Below are 16,610 nucleotides of genomic sequence, written 5' to 3'. Positions count from 1 at the left end.
TGTGAACCAACCACAAAGGCAAATCCCTAAAGTCTAACTTACTTTAGCAATAAACCATTTTCTAAATATGGATTTTTAAATATTTATTTAAATGAACATAAAGGAACAACAACGCCACCAGTTCATTCATCCACCGGTCCAAGCATCCATAATCTAGGTTTTGGAACATGGTACCAAAAAGGCTTTATCCCTTTTATCTCCAATTCTACTTGTCGGTTCAAGCCTTGTCCTGTCCTTCACTGGCTAACAGTATATCTCTGAATATCTGATGGGACTGCTGAGAGCAAACCTGTTTATCATAGCTCAATGACCATAAGAGAAAGGTCTATGAGTGTGTGTGTGTGTGTGTGTGTGTGTGTGTGTGTGTGTGTGTGTGTAGTATAGACAGAGGTATAAATTATGCATGGATATATCTTTAGTGCTGGCTGACATGAGAGCTCTTTCTATTGATATTTCCAGCTCTTAACCCATTTCCCCAAGGGTGTTTCCTGGTGATGCAATCTATCCTGGGTCTATCCATTAACTAGGGTATTTCCCTGTAGATTGGCTTTAATGTCATCAGATATGTTTCAAGGAAAAGTACAGCATTCCTCTAAAAATAGCATATCTACCATATCGATCAGTAAAGCAATTATTATGATGTCCTGAAAGTAGGATATTGAGGCTGCTAATGAATAATGTACAAGTGGATGAGTTCTGGACATAGCTAAGGCCTTCTCTTTCAATCGACAGCAATGTGGCAATGTAACAGCCACGCCAATTATCACTTCATGCGTTTAAAGCGTTCAACTGAAGGAATTTGGAGACTAGCGCCATCCCTGCTGGCCATGACCATAATGATGGTGATAACAATGGTGGGATTCTCTGTCAGGGTCAGTTACAGGCAAGGTTCTTGCAGGTTTTAGTCAAATTTAAGACCTTTTTAAGACATTTTAAGACAAAGATTGAAATTTAAGACCTACACGACGCATTACCAAAAAAATGGGTACCGCTTGTAACCAACAGCGGAAATCACTGTGATCTAGCCATGTCTCGTTAAAAGTACACTTTCCCCATTTTCCACACGTAGGCCTAGCCGAACTTAAACGGAGGCAGACGTATTTCGCAGGCAGGTATTGCATTTATCACGCATTTATTTTAAGGCCTTAAATTTAAAGTTCAGAATTTTAGACTTTTTAAGACCCCGTGAGAACCCTGTACAGGGCAACATCCCCTCAAGCTGTAGGGACTCAGAGTATCTATAAAGAACACTTCACCTAGATGTTCGTTGCAGTCACATCTACACACACACACAATCCAGTTGATTGTGTGTGCAGCACAGTTGAAACAATATTCATTTCCTCATTCTTTTTACTGATGCTTTGCTCCGTTTCATTTCAGCTCCTTCTCGGCAGCCACTTTGTGGTTGCCATTTTGCATTCCTCTTTGTAACCATAAAGATACTTTGAATTGGGGATGCAAAATGGCTCACACGTGTTTATCTCACAGCTAGCATGTTAAGAATGAATTGCCCCGAATGTATATAGTGTGCAAGGTCTTGCATGTACCCCCTCACACCCCACTATAGACACCTACCAGGTTATAGATGCCCAGGAGGAGAGCCTCGATGCACCCGTTGCTCTGGCGATCCCTACTGGCTGTGATGCGCAGATATACCCACACCAGCTCAGGCAGGAACTGCAGGGTGAAGCGGCGCAGGCGGTCATCAGAGCTACGATACAGCTCGAAGAGTTGGTGGCACACAGGCTCCAACAGCTGGATTGTAAGGGGTGGGGGCACAAGTTAATGCAATTGCTTACAAGCAAATAAGTAAAGGTCTGACACCCTAGTGAAGAAATACAATATTCAACAAATTAACATGAACGTATGTCTGTGGTGACAGAAAAATCCCAAAATAAGTACAAGTCAAGATGGAGGAGGAGATATGATCAGCTAAAACCTCAATGAATAGCCATGAGAAATACATTTAGAAAGTATCTTTAATTCCCAGCTCCTATTTCAAATCTAAACATGAATGAATGTTATCCTGACTATACCACAGTGGGATGGACAGATGGAGGGAAAGTTTTGCTGTGGGTCAAGAGTGGGAGGTGTGTAGGAGCAGAGGGGATAAATCACTACAATGGAAGTCTGGTCAGATGTATTCTCAGGGGAGCCAGCTGAGCCAATGTGTTTATACTGTTCAGGGGACAGTGAAGTGAGTGCCCACACAGCACTACTGTGTACGTGTGTGTGTGTGTGTTGGACTGTGGCTGACCCTGAAATAGGGGGCAACTCATTAATGAACTTGGCAAGGCCCTCCATGTCATCTGCAAAGAAAACATGCAACAGTCAAGCACTTTCCAACTCATCACACACACTCTTCTGGATCACTTGTCTGACCATTAATGGGATTGTGTCGCCAGATTGACAACATTAATGGAATTTAGATCCCTGCTTGCTTGACACCCAAATTTGACCATGAAAAAGTAGGAAAGGGGGGGAATTGGAGGTACCAACTGTATCATTAGAGTGAAATTAAAGTCTCGTCTCATTGAGTGCATCAGGCCTTTGCTCAGAAATTGTCTCATTGGGTCTTTTAGAGACAAAAACTGGTTTGGCCATGCTGGTATAGGAGACATTAAAGAAACAGTGAGGTGCTTTTGTGTTGCAGCACACCTAATAATAAACTGAGTTTGTGACCAGGTGTGTGTGTGTGTGTGTGTGTGTGTGTGTGTGTGTGTGTGTGTGTGTGTAAGCACAACTCCCCTTAAAACACTTTGCCCCTTGATAAAACTGAGCCAAAAACTGAGTGGTGGACAAAATACTACAACAATAAAAGACGTAGGCATGCTTTACTGTAACTATGATTGCATTAGTAGCCTATATAAACGTTGCACATCATGCAAACTTTCTTAACGAGAATTGAAGCTTTTCTATCTGCTTAGGCAGACAAAAACTCATGATAGACCTCTTCAAATTAAAGCAGAGGGCCTCTTGAAATTGAAAAAAAAATTATATATCTATCTATCCATCTATCTCTCTGCTCGAAGGGGGTCTCGCCCTGGGTGTAATTCAATGTAGAACCGCCCCTGTGTGCCGTCCATCATATTCTTTTTCAGTGTGCATGTATAACTCAGACACAGTCGTTTGTCAAGTTCTTGCTCACTGCCAGTGCCAACTGAGGCTACATCATATGAGTCACAAGCAACACAGAGCTAAAAACAGCTATATTTGGGACTCTCTGTATGAGTGTGTGCCCTCGGTGCCCTCTCACCTCATTGTTGGGGTCCTGGATGACTCTGTAGAGTGCTTGCACCAGGGACTTCTTCAGATGAAGGCTGCCGGCGTAGTTGGGGATGTGGGTTTCTGGTAAGGACTTGAGTAAGGAGAGAGGAAGGTTTTTTTGCTGAGCAATTGCACACAATTTTGTTTTTAAACATTTGTTCAAAATAGTGGTATGAACAAGCGGCAACCTCCGGTGCTGAAAAATGAAGCTAATAGTTTTATTGCATGTTCAAGTTCAACATGGCTCCAAAAAGAAGTCAATCATCACAGACCCCCTGGTTAAAATGCCCAACTTTACAGCAGAATGAAACATGTTTACAGCCTGGTATAAAAAAAACGGTTTTGGTCTCTATAGCTATGTTGCCCCTTCATGACAACTCACCCATTTAATTATATTCAGGCTTAAAGTTCTGCATGAATAAGTGACAGGTGGGTTGCCGTCACAGGAGGCGAGCATACACTGTAGGCTTCATTCAGCTCGCCTTCAGCTCTATCCATGCTCCACATCTTTGTCCGTTTTTGGATTGGACGACGTCAGGCTCTGACAAGATGGTGACAGCCGGAGCCACTGGGACCTGCCCACTTTGAGTTTCATTTCGGGCTTTTCAGAAACCTATGGGCGTCCATATTTCATACAGCGTATGCGTAAGACACAAAAGGCCCCTGCATCATTTCACTGCATCATTGTCACTATTATATGCATGGGAAACAGCAATTTCAAATTAAAAAGAAGTTTAGAAAAACAAATATCTACTGGGTTTAATGTCAGTGGACACATTTATTTATATTTACATTGCAAAGATGGCCCCTTACAAGTTAAAGCCCATGCACACAGGTGTTTGCACTTCTGTAGCCTGATTAGACTTCTTTTCAGGACCATGTGGGCCTGTACAAACTGCAACTGAGTGACATCTCCATCATCACTTTGTTGCACCTATTGGGGCAGGACCACTTACACGGTGTCTGAAATTGCTCCCTTCTTCACTCATTCACCTCTCCCTATACAATAAACACTCAATAGTTTACTTAATAGGGAGCAGTAAAATGAGATGTTGGACATTTACTGTACTAATCATCACCGACAGGTGTAGGACCACATCAATATAAAAGCCAGATCTCTAGATTGCTGGCAGAAAAAAAGTGTACATGCTGTGAACGCTACGATTTTTGTGGAATGTTTTCCCCAAATTTAACCTGATGAAAGATCTAATCAGCCAGCATGATTGAAAACACCCTTGTGAGTGGTCAACAATCATTCAGAAATAAATCCTTCATAGAAGAGGTAGATACACCAAGGTCTCCACCAGCAGCTGCCCGAATAGTCCATCATTTTGGTCTATTGCAAGTCTATTTGAAACCTCATGCTATGCTATCACTCTCTCCACCGAGATGTATGACCCACACCTGAAGGGCACAAATTCACACCGATATGCCTTTTTCTCAGCACGAAGCTCACAGGTGTTCCTAATCACATTAACGATGGCTCTGCCTTTTCCAAGTGTCCCAGTAAGCCATGACAATGTGACAGTGAGCCAGCGTGCACAATACCAGGAGCCTGAAACTGAAGCAGCTAAATAGAATTCAGCCAGCATTAATTGCATTATTTACACCATGTGTTTTTCCTACCGTAACATGCCAACAAAGGGCTTATTTTTGTAGGTAGTGTTCAAAAGCATTCTAGGAAATGTTGAGAAATCACTGACTGGGCAATTCAGTAAGGCATGAAAGGAATCACAAAATAACTATTTGAACTGAACTGACTATTGGAACTGAATGTCAGAAAGGTATGATATCTGACAGGCTCAGAATATCCTGAAGTGAAATTCTTTAAATGGTCAAGACTGTGTGTTAGACTGCAGATGACAGAAGGCAGAGATAGCCTCTCATCATGGCCTAAGTATGGTCATTTTGAGGACAGAACACAATGTGCCCGGTCTGCACCAACTCACACAATGAGTCATACCAATCCATTTCCCTCACTATTCATCATAACTCCCTCGGTTCTCTCTTCCACAATTTTGTGCTCTCCTCTGCACTGCACATAAATTCCTTCTTTTTTTCACATGTCTTCTATTTGCTCTCTCTAGATCTCAGACAGAGCTCTTACAGTTGCAGTAAAACGAAAGCATTGCTTCTACTGTTTCAAAGACTTTGGACATGTGACATAAACAATATACTGTATATATACACACACACACACACACACACACACACACACACACACACACACAAGTCAATAACAAATTAAATACATTATCGAATGTTAAATTATTGTCAGTTTACAAGTATTATCAGCACATTCACAAGTGAATTTTTTGACACAAGCTAGTCCATCAAAAATAGACCTGGTGAGTAAAAATAGCACAATGAAGAAAAGAGCTGGTCACGAGTCTGGCGTGAACTGGAGGTTAGGTCTGTGTCAGTCAGCGTGCATCACTTCCTCATGTTTAAATGAAATTCATCAGACCCAGCTATACTGGTTGCATACATGTATCTGAAGCACACATGTAGCATGCACTCACTGCATTCACTAAAATGAATCACAATTTCCAACAGACTTTAGTCTCCAACAGACTTTAGTCTGTTGGAAATGTGTGACATGCCCACACTTGCACGCTCAACACTCTTTCATCAGTTGTTTCACCAACAGTGGGCGGTTTCTCTGGAGAGAAAATAGATGACCTCCAGGAGAACATTTCACTGACATGAGTCATGATGGACAACAGAGGAGAGAAGAGGTCCTTTTACCTTGAATTCTGAGAGCCATTCTTCAACAACACTGCGCTCTGAACCAAGCATCTTCCTCAGAGACCCCCCCCGCGGCTGCCTGGTGGACAGAGAAACACAGGAGAGGGGGGAGAGAGGGAAGATGGAGATATAGTGACAGAAAAGGAGAACAGAGATTGTGAGAGAGGAGGAGATATGGGTGGGGACAGAGTGGAAGAGAAGCAAAGCAAACAAACAGTTAGTTAGAGGAAGAGATTGAGAACAGTGAGTACTTACTCAGATCACATGTGCTTGCAACGACATGGGGGGCTAACACAAGTGCTTTTTTCATGTTTGTGCCCATTCGCCATTTTTAAAGTGCATGTACTTCAGATTACTGCCAACCATTTTCCAAAGGTAGCCATTGGTTTTCTCTTCAGTTAAGTTCAGTTCAGTACTGTATGCAAATTAACTGTCTTGCAGAGACTTAAAGGTACACTGTGTAGGAATTTCTCCCATCTAGCAGTGAAATTGTATTTTGCATTCAAACGAATAGTGCTCTCTAGCGCCTCGCTTTTTCAAATGCGTGTTGCAACTACGGTAGCCGTTATGTACCAAGAAGCTATGACAACATGTCTTCCAATTTTCGCTTCTCCTGTGGCTCGGCATAAGTATGATCCTCCATTATGAACTAAAGTCCAGTGCAGTCTTTCAAATTTTCCGGGGCAGTGACAAGTGCCTCTCACTGATCTCCTTCTCCGTTTCAGCTGGTTTCAGTCATGTGATGCTGTCTCTGAACTTTTTTAGCTAATAAAATACTTAAAACCCTACACAGTGTACACACCTTTAAAACCTGCTTGAACCGTAGGCACGGTTATGCACATGAACCATTAGGTCTACCAGGGCGCCCAATCATTTTTTTCAAACTAACCTCTGTGTATTACAACGGTAAAATGTTTACTTAAATGGATTGCCTGTTTAAAGTCTTGCAAGTTGAAAAATAAAAAAAACATTTCCTGCTTGGACAAAAGTAATTAGTAATCTTGAAAACGATGGTATGCTTTGGAAAGTGGTCAACAGTAATTTAATGAACATAAACTACTACAGGCAGTGATATGCACTTTCCCAGACTAATCAAATCTGAGGTGGCCAAGCTTGTTTGTTGTTTGGTCCTTGGCTCATGTGCATTCTTATGAAATCTTGCGATAGGCTTTGAAACACTAAACTAAAAAAACTAAAATAAAAACAGAAAACTAGACATGTGAATTTCCTAAATGTTCATACACATTTTATTCATAGCACATTAAGAGAGATGAGATAACAAAAGACAGTTATTTTCTAGTCTCTTCATACAAATTCTGATCTCAAGCTACAGGCACACAGTTATCCCTAGTCTTGCTCTGTGTATCCAGCAGCTAAAATTAATGTCAGCAAACTGCCCAAAATAAAAATTAATTTCTCCTTTAGACTTCATTTCATGGAAAACATATTCTCATTAATTATCTGACAAAAAGGCTAGCAATGATGAAGGCATGTGTCTAAGCAAGTGTGTGTGTGTGTGTGTGTGTGTGTGTGTGTGTGTGTGTGTGTGTGTGTGTGTGTGTGTGTGTGTGTGTGTGTGTGTGTGTGTGTGTGTGTGTGTTGATTGGTGGAGTGAGAGGTGGAGTGAGAGGTGGAGCAGTCAGACTCCAGTGACCGTTTGGATACAGACTGTAGGCGATTGCTAGAAACACAGAGTGCCTAGCTGCCAAAATGACAGACAAACAATGCTTATCTACATTTTAGAGTTAGGGTATAGCTTACCATAAATGCCAAAATCCTTTCACACAAATTGACAACCTTCACTTAAGACGGTCACAATTGAGCTACCATTGTAAGCCTTTAAGAAAGCCAAGAGCACACAATATAATGACAACAACCTGCTCTCTGCAATAAAACTAGCAAAAATGTAAAAAAGTCAACAATATATTAAAGGAAGAAAGAACAACTGGCAAAATGAGCCACAAACCCCTGATTTAGGTCACAGTCACTTTAAAGCCTTTTTCAAAACACAAGCTTACAGTTAACATGACATGCATTCTCAACATGCTGCAGGTCTTATCTTTTGATAATAGAAATGTTTTGAGTCATTGTCAATAACCTCCGTCATTTCAAGGACATGGTGCTACTGTAAAAACGTGTTTCTGACAGAAGTTTGGTTATCTGTGTTGATCTGCGACTGCCATGCTACCTTTGCCCTTAGAAAAACTGTGGCTCATTGGGGTTTTGAGTTGATGGGATTAGGGATTAGGACTAACTCAATATATTCTCATTTCAAAGTGGGAAGATCCCACTTATCATTGCAGGCAACAGCCTCTGTTAAAGGAACACGGGACTTTAGCCTATTCACCGTATCCCCCAGAGTTAGACAAGTCCATACATACCCTTCTCATCTCCGTGCATGTTGTAACTCTGTCTGACACCCCCAGCGCTAGCTAAGCCTAGCACAGATCCTGGAGGTAACCAGTTCCAACAAGCCTACTGCTCCGAATAAGTGACAAAATAACGCCAACATGTTCCTATTTACATGTTGTGATTTGTATAGTCAAAGGGTGTACAAATAACTAGGTAATATGAGACATCTTGTAACTGTATACAAACTGAGAACTATATTCTCAGAAAGGCAAAGCACTGCTACTTCTGTTACTTGGGCAGAGTGATTTGTTAGCAGCACCTGAAGCCCTGTGGTGAGGAGCAGAGAGTTCGCCTGGAGTTCGCTCAGAGTTGGAGTAATAGAGTCAACAATTACTAGATAGTAAAAGCATAGTGATTTTGTTATTTGTACACCCTGTGACTATACAAATCACAACATGTAAATAGGAACATGTTGGCGTTATTTTGTCACTTATTGGGAGCAGTAGGCTAGATGGAGCTGGTTACCTCCAGGATCTGTGCTAGGCTTAGCTAGCGCTGGGGGCGTCAGACAGTTACAACACGCACGGAGATGAGAAGGGTATGTATTGACTTATCTAACTCTGGGGGATACTGTGAATAGGCTAAAGTCCCAATAAGTCGCCATGTTCCTTTAAAAAGGGCAATTCTCTTTTATCAAATACTGTGGATGTGACAGCAATGTTCAATTGTCATAAATGAACAGACTATAATAAAGATATACAGTCATGTGAACAAATTAGGACACCCATGCCAAAGTCGACTAAAAAGAGGAATAAAAAAAATCATCTTTAGGAAATTGATCTTAATGCCTTAATTAAAAAAATGAGGAAAAATCCAATCTTTAAGGACACCAATTTTCTTTGTGAATGAATAATGTATCGTAAATAAATAAATGTTCTTCCTTAAAATACAGGAGGCATAAGTAAGTACACCCCTATGTTAAATTAGAGGCAGGCAGATTTTTATTTTTAAAGGCCAGTTATTTGATGGATCCAGGATACTATGCATCCTGATAAAGTTCCCTTGGCCTTTGGAATTAAAATAGCCCCACATCATCACATACCCTTCACCATACCTAGATATTGGCATGGTTTTATTTCAGTTAGCCTAATAGCTGGTTTAATTTGCATTGAGAGATGATTTTATGGAAAGTACCCCATGCCAGTCTCTATGTACACTATATATATATAGTATATATATATATATATATATATATATATATATATATATATATATATATATATATATATATATATATATATATATATATATATATAAAAACAAGACTCTTTATGATTACATCATGTTATTTGTACTGTTAATGTTGGTTATTGCACAAATGCCACAGCCTAGACAAAAGATAATTCAACACTCTACTTAAGTGCTTTGCAATGAGCTATTTAAAGCAAACGTCTTCAAACTGTGAAGTGATCACAATCTAAGAGTTGACCAGTTCACTCCTTCCCTGTCGTATGTTCCTCCATTTGACACAAACACGTGCTCCTACAGTGTGCAACATGTGACAGAAAGGTTTGGTAAATAATAATAATGGTCAGTGTCCTCTGTTAACTTTGACACATACAGAACTAAAAAAAGTCAGACCACAGAGATTATGCAGACAGTTATTCAGAGACTTAAGACCTATGAAATTGTTCAGATTCAAGAAGAAAAAGCTGTGGGCACAAAATTGTGAATATGCATACAAAGACTGTCAGATTTAGCAACCCCTGCTTATAAGATGTTCACACGCTGTTCCTTTTTGTAAATCCCACACAGGGTAAAACTGTGTGCACACAGTACTCAGTACTCATGCTCACTCCCACAGTAAACCAGAACACTGACACACCCCTGTTTAATCCTATTTGGTACACCCAAATCATTTGCACAAGCTCTAAAGGCTTCTCTGGATGTATTTACATGTCTCCTTCTCTATGTTTCTGACAGTTTTTATACTGCAAGACAGGATAGGTAAACTTTCTTACTTTTGCTGCTACTACTGTAGGCAAATGTAATTTAATTAAATTAAGCACAAGAAACATACAGATATACAGTACGTACACGATACAAAGTAGAAAAGATATGTAAACTTTCTTACTTTTGTTGACCGAAGAAACGACTGCTACTAATCGATGCAAATAAATAAATGCGACAATCAAAACTGTATTCAAGGTCTAAAAAAGTACAATTTCACATGTACTGATAATTTTAATCCCCAAACACAATGCTGTCAAATTTATAGTGCTCATATTATGCTTTTTGGCTTTTTCCCTTTCCTTTATTGTGTTATATATATTTTTTGTGCACATTATAGGTTTACAATGTGAAAAAGCCCAAAGCCCACCCCAAAGGCATCTCCAACAGAAAACTGCTCCAAACAGCTCTATTGTAGTCCAGCCTTTACCTCCGTGACAAACGTGCGTCACTTTGTAACACACGTTATAATGCTCGCCTAGCTGCTAGCATGGCACGCCCTCATAATCTGATTCTGACTGGCTAGTAGTCCTTACCTAGCTACTGAGCATGTGAAACTCCCAAAAAAGACATAATAGAAGTGAGATGCCTCACTCTGTAGCTAAAACAGAGAGCTCAACACACAGGGTGAAAAGAGGAGCTGCAGCAATGTGCAGTACAACAAATATATGGTGTTTTTTGAAAATTAAACCACATAAACCTATTCTGACATAACCTCTAAATACAACTATAAACCTGAAAATGAGCCTCATATGAGCACTTTAAGTAAAATGTAATTCAATTCTTTGATATTATATATTACACTAACTGAATAAACTTCTGTTTGTATTTCAACTACTAGAATGTGAATATTGTTTTAAAGAAGCACAACTAGTTTTCTGGCTTCTTTTTTTAAATTCATACCATTTCCACTTCATTGAGATTCAAACATTTATCTTGGATTACCTTTTGCACCCTCTAACAGTTTAAAGGCACTTCAGTATTTCAAACCAGTATGTGTTACCGACTTAAACAAATCCAACATAAAACGAACGGCTCTCTGAACGGTGCAGATAAGCCTGAAAATGTTACAAAACAGGCTTAGGGGAGCAAAATATCCGATTTGCTGTGTGGCTGAAGAAGATCATGTATGCTGCTCAGAGCAGATGATGATCTGGAAGTCAAATCTTTTTGTGTGAGCTCACTCCTTAAAATCTGAGTGTGAAAGTCACCATTTAGTAAGCTTGTTCAGCTTTTCATGAAGGGCTGACTCATTTATTTCCTCTGTCTTGTCAAACTGTCAAAGACTCACTGGAGTGAAATTCTCCATCGGCAGGGCAGGCTTATCAGTTACCATGGGAACTGTAGTCCTATGACTTTCAGGCAATGGCAAATATTCACACAAAAATAGTCAATTTTGTAAAATCAACGTGGATTATATTGCTCTTATGATGTATATAAAACAGGGGACTGCCAAAGTGGCAGGTAAAAGATCAGCTCATTCACTACCACAATTTAAATGTGTCCATATGTCAATAGCACCATGATGCTTTAACTGTGAGAGCTTTTGTGTTTTATTTTGTTGCTTTTTTGGTTTAATTGCATTCAGAAGACATAAAGTGAAAACATTAAATCTGAGGAAACAAACATGTGCTTAACCTTGATGAAAACATCTGTAACTGCAACATTAAGGAAAAAACATCCATTAAAAAGGTGCTGGAGGTAGGCTTGGGAAGATCCAGGACTTAGCCAAAGAATTTGAACATCAACAACTTCTCAGTCCCTCCCCCCTTTCTGCTAAAGCCCAAAACGGTCTTCTAAGCCCCTCCTCCCCCCACAAGGGAGAATGATTGCATGTGCATAAGCAGTGATTGACACGTAGTTAGACATCCCCCCTGCCCTGATTGGTGCATCTGAACAGGGAGCGGTGGATTTTTGCAAATCACACTACAGGCTGTAGGTGGTGCCAGAGGAGCCAGATTTTTCATGTAATTCGACTTGAACATAGGGTCAGTTTCAGCAACTATGACAGAAAGTTAGTTTTATATTACCTACTGCACCTTTAATGAGATGATTAGGGCAAGAATTGTCAACATCTTATATTTAAATCTCATTTGCATTTTCTGGCATAATGATTCAGATTAATATATAATCATTTTCAAGAGTAACATTTTATGTGATAATGACAATCTATATATATTGAAATAATGTATGCATTCATTTATATCATCAAGGCAGAAAATGAATTCTAGAACTTCCCGATTCAGGTGACCATGAGTATCAATGAAATACAAAATATGAGCCCCTCCCCCTCCCCCGTGCTTACCTCAGTGTCCCAGAACTCAGATCTCCACTGGGAGAGGCAAATTTTTCTCCACGGTGTCACACATCTGTCTATCACTGAGGGTCACCTGCAACACCAAGGAAAAAAAAAAAAGATCCATCAATCAGATTATCACTGGAAGAACTATCATAGGAAAAGTGGTCATCTGCATTAAACGATATAGCTTGAATACATAACATTTGATGGTTCCAGATTCTGACACGTGAGAATGTGCTGCCTTTTCTCGTCTTACATTATAGCAAAATTAATATCTTTGGGTTTTAGACTGCTGGTCAAACAAAACAAGGCATTTGATGACATCACCTGAGGCTCTCAAGAATTTTGATTGCCATTTTTGTCTGTTTTTTTCAAAACGTTGTATAGCCCAAACAAGCTATTGTTCTGTAAAGGAAAGATTGACGACGTTGAAAGGAATTACAAATACACTTCAAACAGTGCTTTTGAATCATTTGTTAAAATAAATAAATAAATAAATAAATAAATAAATAGGAAATTCGCTTGGCAGTGCATGAATTACATGAAAGAGAATCACTCAAGACATTTTACAAAGCAGCTGACAACATGGAGACTGGAAAACCAACAGATGGTCGCTACAACAGCATGGCGCTCCACTAAAAGGTGCACGTTTAACATCAAAGGAGACTTATGGTCATGTCTGACTTGTATTTTGTTTTTCTACTAGAACATGTATACATGCTTTATTGTTAAAAAAAAAAACACACCGTTTCTCATACTGCCCATGGCTGCTGCACCTGCATTCACCCTCTGTCTGAGACACTCTCCCAAAAAGCCCAGTCTGCTCTGAACGCGTCAGCGTTTCCGGGTCTCCGCATCTGTGCTTTGCTCTCGCCGTCTCTGTACCGTCACGACAGTATAGCAGCACTTTCTACCGTGAAAAAACACCTATAAAAAGGCTTCTAAACAATAACCTACCCAACGTGTTCCAGCAGGAATGTGATCCAAAATTGGGGATAAATGAACAAGATCAGCTAGCAAGATTACAGCTTTCCCTAGCGTAAGCATGCAACAACATTCAGTTAGCAGCGGACTGTAAACACTGCAGTAGTGCGCCTGAAGCAGATGACAATATAAAGAAATCTGGCACAGATTGACGTCACCTTGAGCCGAGAGTAGAAAAAGAAAAAAAAAAACGTTCAGAGCGGTCTGAAATCTGAGGTTTTTGCTCAGTGATTTAAAAAAAACAATACATTTACCTACAGGTTTAATTTGAACATACAACATATTGTAACATTATATAACGTATATGACAGAAAATAAGGAACAGCATAATAGGTCTCCTTTAAAGAACATTACTGTGATGCAGAGAAGCCTTCCTGCATGTATTTTGTTTCATAATAACTACGCAATTGTTCAAGAAACGCTTTGTTTGAAAGTTATTTTTAGGCATGGCACAAGGAGTCAATTTTCAAGTTTCTTATTGTTGCATAGCAACAGTCAGCTGGCCAACTTGTTGTTCTTGCCGGCTAAAAATGCATCTTGAGGATCCACACCCATAGTATTTACTGTACTCAGCAGAATGAACCAAGTCTTCAGTGGCACAAAAGACGACGCCGGAGAGCCGGCTCTGCTCTGCTGCGTGTCCATGAAAAGCAGATGGACTGCATCACTTAGCACTCCACCTGACGTCAAGCATTTCCAACACAACCTTGTGTTTATCTGAAGGACTCATTACATTAGCAATTCTTCACAAAGACTCGAGTAAATTAGCCATCTGTATAGAGTTATGTGTATAAAGAAGGTATTCATTTTCCTTGGCCAGATAAAGCAGACTCATTCTGTATGACTCAAAGCTGAAGGTACATCCAGGTCGATGGAATACAGCAAAGGGAGGGACGCGGGATGAATACTACTACTACTACTACTACTACTATTATACTGTTTATATTGAGGTATCTCTCCCTTTAATATCTCTTGATGTACAAGGCCATTCCGGGCAATATTGCAAATCAATGAGCAGGGCTGTTTGATAGTAATATTGGGTTTTTATGTCATTTTTGCATCAGTGTAATGAAGTGCTTTGATTTATGAGGCATTTAACTTACTGGATTAGCCCAAAACCGACAATCCATTTTGGTTACTTTTCTCATTAACAATTCCTTAATAGATTTTCTATTAAAAGTATTACGATATATCAATATTGCAATACACAATTAAATATACTGGATAGAGGATTAAATCCATAACGCCAACACTCACACAAACAATTTTAGGAAGTGTTTTTGTCTTTGTTTCACACACCTCTTACAACAAATGTATTAGATATCTTTAATACGTTTGTCCCATTGTGTTTTTCTCTCCTGCTTTTTCAAAAGCACAGCTCTGTAATAAGGAACCGATAAAAGCAGGAGGTATCTTCTAGAGATGTTCTGATACTGCCTAAAACGCTGGTATCGGTAAGTACTGGAGTTTATGCACCGATCCGATACCACGTAATAAAGTCCTAAAGAAAATCTATGTTAAAGTAGTTTATTTATATTCTTTTTCCGTTATAACTGACTGTCTGGATAATAAAAGAACTTTCTGTGGCATTCATGTTTCACAAAGAGTTTAACCTGAGCCAGACCGACAAAGATAGAAATAATATCACATCCATACAGGGATAGTAGTATACAGTTCTTAAAACATAATAAAATATATGACACACTGGTATCGGATCAGTATTCAAAATCATTTGAACTGCAGTGGACTGCTCTGTGAAATGTTGCACAAGTCAGACAGCATTTTGTAGGTGCTTCAAATTATACAGTATGAGGTCAAATGATTGCACTTTATCAAAAGAACATGCAATTTCTTCAACAATTTCAGTCAAAACTATTTTTGCCTTAAGCCTAGGATATTATGAGAATTTTCCCCATCGTACAAGTTGAACCCAAAGCCACAGTATCAATATACAACTACTGTAAGAATTAGACATTACACCTCCAGCTAAGGCTAGGTAACAGGAACAAAAGGACTAACAGAAATGACAATTCTGTCCCTCCCTTCTACTTACAACAACGCATAATTAGCTGTAACCGTACCTTGGGAGTACAGTATAATTCCTCTCCACTCTGCACCCATCTCATCCCAGTATTTGCATGTCCAGTAACAGCAGTGCTCCACAGCCAACTGTCACTGTTGGCTAAATATGTCATACACCTAATGAGGCCTGGCGAATGACAATAAGCAAACTTTCCTTCGAGGGCGGCTCTTCCTTTAGGCAGGACCTGCTTATTGTTCTGTGGCGGGGTTTACAAGGGAATAGTAGAGTGCCAACCCATCCTGTTTACGGCACTTCAAACCCAAGAATCACAATGACATTGCTAACCACACTGCTTAACGGTGCACAAGGTTGAAACAAAGCCAACAAGTGTATTTTGTGTATTTGCTTTTTCAAAACAGAGCAGTTAACACACAATATGTTCCCAAGTGAATATGCAGTCAGGCAAGTGGATGTCCGTACCAATTGTGTGTCAATCCATCTAGTAGATTATGAGATATTTCACTGTGAAAACTTTGACCTGTATACCAATAGTATTACATTAAAACCCAAACATGTCAACCTCATGGTGGTGCTAGAGGAAAGGTCAGGGGTTCACCAAAGTCATTAGGATTCATCATCTGGGCATCGCAAATTCGGTACAAAGTGTCGTGGAAATCGATCTAATAGGTAAATCTAAAGAGATTATTCAGTCCGGACCAAAGTAGTAGACTGACCAACTGTCTGTCCAACCAACATTGCCATCCTTAACTCTGTGCCGCTAGTGTGTCTAAAAAAAAATGTAGCTTGTCAAATACACAGTTACAAACAACTGTTGCAATTTTTGTTGTATTGTTAATCTGTGTTCAATCCTCCACGGTGCACACAGTTTCCTTTCTCAGTCTCCACACAACAAATTTTTTTTTTTTT

General features: G+C 39.7%; 1 protein-coding gene across 5 annotated transcripts in view; it reads right to left on the bottom strand.

The window, feature by feature from the left end:
• The window catches only part of LOC144525157 (hyccin 2), a 44,626-nt gene that overhangs the window by 15,724 nt on the left and 12,292 nt on the right, over window positions 1–16,610 (bottom strand). For 2 of the 5 annotated variants that reach the window (XM_078261710.1, XM_078261715.1), the window contains exons 2-5: window positions 12,683–12,767; window positions 6,016–6,094; window positions 3,257–3,358; window positions 1,576–1,755 (exon numbers count right to left, since the gene is read on the bottom strand). In XM_078261710.1, the coding sequence (XP_078117836.1) occupies window positions 1,576–1,755; window positions 3,257–3,358; window positions 6,016–6,066 (333 nt within the window). In that variant the 5' untranslated portion in view covers window positions 6,067–6,094; window positions 12,683–12,767. Of the gene's footprint in view, window positions 1–1,575; window positions 1,756–3,256; window positions 3,359–6,015; window positions 6,095–12,682; window positions 12,768–13,633; window positions 13,744–15,741; window positions 15,831–16,610 lie in introns of those variants that run through there. The other 3 variants (XM_078261712.1, XM_078261713.1, XM_078261714.1) reach the window with 3 other exon arrangements.

The sequence above is a fragment of the Sander vitreus genome, chromosome 11, assembly GCF_031162955.1.
Source record: "Sander vitreus isolate 19-12246 chromosome 11, sanVit1, whole genome shotgun sequence".
NCBI classification, from domain to species: domain Eukaryota; kingdom Metazoa; phylum Chordata; class Actinopteri; order Perciformes; family Percidae; genus Sander; species Sander vitreus.
Note: the sequence above shows the minus strand (reverse complement) of the source record. Positions and strands in the feature narration are given on the sequence as shown.